The sequence below is a fragment of the Arachis ipaensis genome, chromosome B10, assembly GCF_000816755.2.
Source record: "Arachis ipaensis cultivar K30076 chromosome B10, Araip1.1, whole genome shotgun sequence".
Lineage (NCBI taxonomy): Eukaryota > Viridiplantae > Streptophyta > Magnoliopsida > Fabales > Fabaceae > Arachis > Arachis ipaensis.
Genome location: NC_029794.2, coordinates 16,577,783 through 16,585,729, shown reverse-complemented (window position 1 = coordinate 16,585,729; position 7,947 = coordinate 16,577,783). Strand labels below are relative to the sequence as shown.

The window sequence follows — 7,947 nt, the reverse complement described above, 5'->3', positions numbered from 1 at the left end:
TATATGTTTATCTTTATATTTTATAAAATGTTAAAATTCGTGTGTCAATGTATTCCATATCGTATTGTCTATCGTGTCTATATCAGTGTTTGTACATCGTAGCGAATAATTAATAAGAGTTATTTGGAGGATTTTTTTAAATAAATATTTTAATTCTTTTATTTACCAAAATACGTAATTTGGCAGAAATTTATGTTTTTAGGTCACATTACTTATTTCGTTTAAGTATACACATATCTCGTTTATACTGTTTCATCTACTGGAGTCTCTGGTGCAAATTCTTCATTTTCAGAAGAACCATTTTCATTATTGTTAGCGACGTATTCTTCATCTGACTCTTCACTATCGACGATCTGTGTTATATTGGACTAGCACACTGTCAAAAGCAGAGCCTCACGTAAAGAAATGGGATAATGGTCAACCTAAATAGCAGTTTTCTTTTATAAATCATATAAAAATTTTAATTTAGCCCCCAAAAAATATTTAGTTTAATATTGTTGATCGAAAAATTATTTTCGATCAGAAATAGTCAAATCGAAAAATATCAAGAATGGGTTTTTCGAGAAAATGTGCTTAGGAGATTAAATTTGGGAGTTGCTGACGCGGAAATTGTTTCCAATTACTTTGTCGAAATCGAAGAAGCTAAGTCGAGAGGGAGATTCGATTTGAAGGATGACTTTCGGAGATTTAGTCGAGTGGTCAAAGAAGTGAGAAGGTTAGTGGATAATTAATCACATGGGGAATATCTATAATCGTGTAGCGGGAACAGTTACCAAGGACAGTTGTGTTTCAAAATTGTAATTTATTTTAATTATAATTAATTGTAATTAATGTGATTCAATTTACTGTTATGTAAGGTTAGATTATAAATACTAGGAAATTTCAGTGAAAAGGGGTTGGAACTTTTACTCAGAAAAACACTCAAGCACACTCACAATCCAAGAAATTCCTGAGTCTGCAATCGAGTAACTTTTCTGTAGGGTTCCTTCCACCTTCCTTATTCTTTCAATTTATTCTTCTGTAAATTTAACATTTCAATTGATTTTATCTATTAAGTGTTCTTTATTTTATTGTTCAATTTACCTTTCTGCGTTTAAATTTTACATGTAGAAGTCCTTTGCTTCAAACGAAGGCAATTTATTATTTTCCTTTAATTTCTTTGAAAAAAATTGTTGATTTAGTTTATAAAACTTTAATTTCTGAATTTTATTTGTCAATTCATAAATTTATTTTATTTTAATTTTCAAATTTAGTCTAATCGAAGACACTTTGATGCACTTCTAGAAAACTGGTACTCGCACAGAGGAGTAGGTTTCGCTCCCAGATCATTAGATATCGAACCACCATTGATTTGCTAAATATCGACAAAACAAATTGGCACGCCCGGTGGGACGGTTTTTAAGTCGAAGTGTGTCAAAAATAACTACTTTCCAATAATTTTTTAGTGTATGCGATTACGAAGTGGGAAGATCATTCACATGGCTGATGAATTATCAAATGTGAATGGTGGTTTTTCCACTAATGATAGTATACCGGTATCCGTACAACAAGCCGACGTGTCTTCACGTTCGGAAGGTGCAATCGGAACTGAAAGCATAGTCGTCCCGACTATTCAAATTGGAAACGTTGGATGTAATACACGTCCACGTGGCTCTATGCCACCGTTTCAACCTCCATTAACCGCTGGTTGGCCCCCTTATGGTCTTCCTGCTGGTTACACCCCACTTGTGGGTGGGTTTGTCCCGCCTATCCGTTTTGGAAATGCAAATGGAGTAAATATTATGCAAAACCCACAACAACACTCTGAGTATTCTCGTGAGTATCATGTGGACTCCACTTCGAATGTTGCGGGTTCAATGACAACGTATCGACAACAAGTGGAGGAAAGTCATCATGACTTGGTTAATTTATTGACTCAGCAAATGACTACAATTCTGAATCCTATGATGGCCGATCATGAATCGATATTCGAGCGTCTTGCTAGACAAGTCGAGAGGATCGCTCGAATCGTCAATTATGAAGGTGAAAGGCATAATGCTCGAGGAACTAATGAGGGGATGGAAAATATTTTTCAAAATGAAAATCATATTCCAAATCGAGAAAATCCTCGCATAATTCATCGACATGAGAATGCTGATAATGTTTTACATGGATTGCGTGGTGATCGTTATCAGGTCACCCGAATTATAGAAGAAGTGTTAAATCGGGTTGGATTGAATGTTGGTTTTATGAATCAGCCACATTTTGTCTCGGCTTTTTCCCAACTAGTTCAAATGGCTGAAGTGTCAAGAGGGGTAAAAAATCCGAAAATAATTGCAAAATTTGCTGGAGAAGTTGGAGAATCAACAACTGAACATGTTGCTCGTTATTTGGTCGAGATTGGAAACTTAGCAAATGATGAAAATTTGAAAATGAAATTTTTTCTGTCGTCATTGACGAAGAATGCATTTACATGATTTTCGAATCTTAGACCAAATTTGATTACAACATGGAATCAGTTGGAAACTGTTTTTCACGCTCAGTTTTATCGAGGGGAAATGAACGTAGCAGTTACCGATTTAGTAGCTTTGAAATGTGAAGATGGTGAAACCATTGATGATTATTTAATACGTTTCAAAAATGCTAGAAGTAGGTGCTATGTCACATTACCTGAAAATGAGATAGTGAAAATAGCAACTATGGGGTTAGGATTCTATATGCGCAGAAAGTTGCTTAATGTGCATATTCCTGATTTGGCTCATTTGGCTAAAAAGGTTCGGCAAACTGAGTTAATGAAAAAGGAAAAAGAAAAACATAGAACAGAACAGAGGTCGAAGAGTAAACCGTTTACTCGAAAGGAGAAGGTTGCTTATGTAACCATGGAGTCCTCAGAGGAAGAAATTGATTTCGAAACAGAAGTCGATTTGGCCGAACTTAAGAAGGGCCCTCCATATGTTTGTTCTTTGTTGAAAAAACTCCCTGGTAGTGAAAAGTCGAATGATTCAAAACTTAAAAGTGGAAAGAAATATAGTTTTGATATTTCAAAATCTGATCAGATTTTCGATGTGTTGCTTAAAGATAAACAATTGGTTTTGCCTGAGGGTAGAACATTACTTTCCTTGAAGGATTTGAAAGGAAAGCCTTACTGCAAATTTCATCAAGAAACAAGTCATTCGACTAATAATTGTGTTCGTTTCAGGGATTTGATTCAAGAGGCAATAATGGAAGGACGGTTAAAATTTGATGATGGCAAAAGGGAAATGAAGGTTGATGTAGATCCCTTTGAAACTGATGCCAGTTATGTGGAACCCTGCTTTGGAGTGAATATGGTGGGGATGTCTTATGATTTTGATGTGGCTCTTGATGATTTTGAGTCACAAGTAAGAGCTGTGTACCCTAGAATAGGGGATGGTTTGTTGGACTTCTTGGTTCAACAAAAAATCAAAGACCGGGACGTATCTTTGTGTCCACGGTGTAACGCTGTTTTTGATGCTGAAGCGGCGGCAATCTTTAAGAAAAGAATGAAGAAAGAATTAGCCCACAGGGAGGAACAAGCACGTCAGAGACAACCAATTCGACGTGTAGAAGCTTCTAGTTCAAAAATTTCTCTACATGATGTGGATACACCTTTGAGCCGATCTCAGGATATTGGTGTTCAGTGGATCAGAAACTGTCAAGAGTTTCAAAGGTGTGATCACTTATATCGACGCAATCCTCAATGGGGACATAGAGCGCCATCTCGAAATCAGTATGCCGCTTTTCGAGGACGAGCCAGAGGATACCCGAGAGGAAGAGGAGGAAGGAGAAGTTTCCATCAGAATAAGAAACTTCAAATTGATATAGGGAAGGAAGCAAGCAAGGGGGCAACTCCTTCGGTGCATTCCCGAATTGTCTTTCCTTCTGATGGAGAGACTTATCCTAAAGAGATTCCATCACCAGCCAAGATGGACAAAGGGAAGGTAATCGCTCAGTCTTCTGGTGGGGACGATTTTGATAATCCCTACCGAGTACCTTGGGGAGTGTGAAGGTAATCTAGATGAGGATTACGATCAGGAAGACGAAGAAGCTTTTTCTTTTATTGGCATAGAAGATGAACCAAGTGTCTTCCTTCGCCCTACTGAAAAGCAAATGTCTCATTTGCATCCTCTTCACATTGTTGCTGTTGTGAATGGTTACAAGATAAACAAGGTACTGATTGATGGTGGGGCAGCAATAAGTCTTTTGCCTGAAAGGATGCTAGGAAAAGTAGGGAAACATGTTAGTGAGTTGGTCCCTACTAATATTGCTGTAACTGATTTTAGTGGGAATTCCACGCCAGCAAGAAGGTTGGTTACCTTAACTGTAAAGGTGGGGTCATCGGAGAGACACTCAGTATTTGTGGTAGTGCCATCGAAGGCAAGTTAAAACGCCTTACTTGAGAGAGATTGGATTCATGGAGTAGGTGCGGTGCCATCTACGGTGCATCAAAGTGTGCTTCTATGGACTGAGGAAGGCAAGCCTGAAATTGTCAAAGCAGATTCGAGTCTTTATGTCGAACAAATGCATGCTGATTTTAGGATATATAATCGCAAGCTGAAGCCTTTAAATGTTGATCGATCTCTGAATCCTTACAATTGTGAAGGTTGTTATTTGACTTCGGAGGGACTGTCGGTGAAGTTGCGCTACCCAGACATGCCTATGAACCAACAGGTTGGGATTGTGATTCTTGAAGGCCTCGAAGGCTGAACCATGGACCAGGTTGAGGAAGTTTTCGATTACCTGGTAACTTTGCATAATTATTTAAATAATTTTCAAGCTTTAGAAAATAAAGATGATTCTTCTGATAAAGTTGAATCAGATAGGATTAATAGATTTGTTGGTAGTAATATGTTTGATTCGACACCTCTAGTCGAATGTAGTAATGATCTTTTTATTACTTGTAATGAAGTTAACGATATGAGTCAGACTGTTGATTTAATAACAGAGGCTCATTGTTTAGAGAATAAAAGTTATGATGATTCAATCAAAGATCAAGTTTCTACTCTTTCTCATGATGTTATTGATTTTACTTTTGATTGTATTTATGATTTGGAACCTTTGAAATTTGAAAAATGGACAACTGAAGATGATCATTATAAGGGGTTTGGATCTCAAGATCATTTAGAAGAAGTTAATTTGGGTACTCATGATGATGTTCGAATTACATATATTTGTAAAGATCTTATTGATCCTTTTCAAACTAATCTTATCGATTTGTTACATGAGTTTAAGGATTGTTTTGCATGGGACTACCATGAAATGCCTGGTCTTGATCGATCGTTAGTAGAACATCGATTAGCATTGAAACCCAATGATCAACCTGTGAAACAAACCCCTAGACGTTTTGCTCCTGAAATTAATGTGAAAATTAAGGAAGAGATAGAACGCTTGATTAAAGCCAAATTTATTCGAACCGCTCGTTATATAGAGTGGGTGTCGAATATAGTTCCAGTGATGAAGAAAAATGGAAAATTGAGGGTGTGTATCGATTTTCGAGATTTGAACAATGCTACTCCAAAGGATGAGTATTCATGCCAATTGCAGATATGTTAATCGATTCTGCAGCAGGAAACGAAATCCTAAGCTTCATGGACGGTTATTCTGGATATAACCAATTTTTTATTGCGGAGGATGATGTGGCCAAAATTGCTTTCCGTTGTCATGGGGCGTTAGGTACATATGAATGGGTGGTTATGCCTTTTGGTTTAAAAAATGCTGGAGCGACATATCAACGAGCAATGAATGCCATTTTCCATGAGTTTATTGGAAAATTTATGGAAGTGTATATTGATGACGTAATGGTCAAATCCATTTCTGTAAATCAACATATAGACCACTTAAGAAAAGCATTCTTGACTATGAGGAAAAAAGGATTGAAAATGAATCCTTTGAAGTGTGCTTTTGGTGTATCGACAGGAAATTTCTTAGGCTTTGTCGTTCATAAAAAGGGGATAGCTATCGATAAGAATAAAACAGATGCAATATTAGCTTTGTCTGCACCTAAATCGAAAAAAGAAGTACAATCGTTTTTGGGAAAAATTAATTATCTTTGAAGGTTCATTTCGAATCTTTCAGATCAAACCAGGGTGTTTGCGCCTCTAGTAAAATTAAAGAATGGTTCAAAATTTGAATGGACTAGAGAACATCAGTCAGCATTCAACTCGATCAAAACTTATTTGGCCAAAGCCCCGATTATGGCAAATGTTCGTCCATTTGAGCCTTTAAAATTATATATTGCAGCATCTGAGAATTCGATTGGATGTATGTTAGCCCAAGATGATGAGAATGGGCATGAGCGCGCAGTTTATTACGTTAGTCGAGTCCTAACTGATATCGAAACAAGGTATTCACCGACTGAAAAATTATGTTTGTCATTATATCATGCTTGTATGAAATTAAAGTGTTATATGGTGGCTAAATCGGTAAAGGTGATAGCGCAGACTGATGTTGTTAAGTATATGCTTAGTTTCCTTATGTTAAGGGGGCGCTTGGGAAAATGGATGTTAACATTAACAGAATTTGATTTGCAATATGTCCCAGCGAAAGCTGTTAAAGGACAGGTCATTACAGACTTTTTTGTGGATAATTCGAAAGGTTTGAATGACCAGGGGGCAAATATTATTGATATAGAGGTCAATTATTGGAAATTATATTTTGATGGATCTAATCACAAAGATGGTGCAGGGGTTGGAATCCTTATTATTTCACCTGAGGGTGTTCCATCAGAATTTTTGTTTGAATTAAAGTATCCTTGCTCTAATAATGTCGCTGAATATGAGGCTTTAATTTTAGGTCTTGAAATTTTAATTGACAAAGGAGCTTTAGAGGTTCAAATTCTAGGAGATTCACAGTTGGTTTTAAAACAGTTATCAAAGGAGTTTAAATGTAACAATGAAACGTTACAGAAATATTTAGTAACTGCTTGGAAGATGTTAACTTCTTTTCAGAAGGTTTCTTTGGTACATATCCTTAGAATTCATAATAAAATTGCTAATGAATTAGCCCAAATTGCTTCAAGATATCGGGTTAGCCCGAAAACTATTAGAAAATTTTCTAGTATCCATCAAATTTTAGTGCCAGCAAGTGAAAGAGAAGTGCTGTGTATGGATGAATGGGAGGATTCGGATTGGAGAAGGTTTATTGCTCAGTATTTGAAAGATCCCAATACTGCAGTTGATAGAAAAATAAAGTTACAGGCAATGAACTTTGTTTTATTGGCTGATGATTTGTATAAAAAAGGGATTGATGGAAGTTTGTCGAGATGTTTAGGTCGAGAAGATCAGAATGTTGCTCTGGGCGAGGTTCATAATGGAATTTGTGGTGCTCATCAGGCAGGAAGGAAAATGAGATGGGTGTTATATCAAAATCATATATATTGGCCGTCTATGATAAAAGATTTTATTGATTATGCAAAAGCATGTCAGGAATGTCAGAAACATGGCTCGATACAACAAATTCCGGCAGCTGAGTTACATTCGATAATAAAGCCATGGCCATTTAGAGGTTGGGCTTTGGATCTAATTGGCTTGATTCATCCTCCTTCATCAAGACAACACAAGTTTATCTTAGTGGCTATTGATTATTTTACGAAGTGGGTTGAGGCTATTCCGTTAGTAGAAGCTGGACAAACTGAGATAATTGACTTTATTGAAGAAAATATTATCCATTGATTTGGAATTCCTCAGACATTAAGTACTGACCAAGGAACTATGTTTACTGGTCAAAGAATTAAAAACTTTGTAGCTTCGAGGAATATTAATATGGTCACTTCGAATCCTTATTATGCACAAGCTAATGGCAAAGTTGAAGCAGCAAACAAGATATTGATAGGCTTAATTAAAAAGCATATTGGGAATAGGCCACGAACATGGCATGAGACTTTAAGTCAAGTGTTATGTGCTTATCGAAATTTTACCAAGAGGTTCGACAGGAACCTCATCTTATAAATTG

At 36.5% G+C, this 7,947-nt stretch overlaps 1 protein-coding gene across 1 annotated transcript; it reads left to right on the top strand.

The window, feature by feature from the left end:
* On the top strand, positions 6,192-7,667 carry LOC107620245. Its single transcript, XM_016322436.1, has one exon. It carries the CDS (start codon positions 6,192-6,194, stop codon positions 7,665-7,667), a length of 1,476 nt encoding a protein of 491 aa, XP_016177922.1.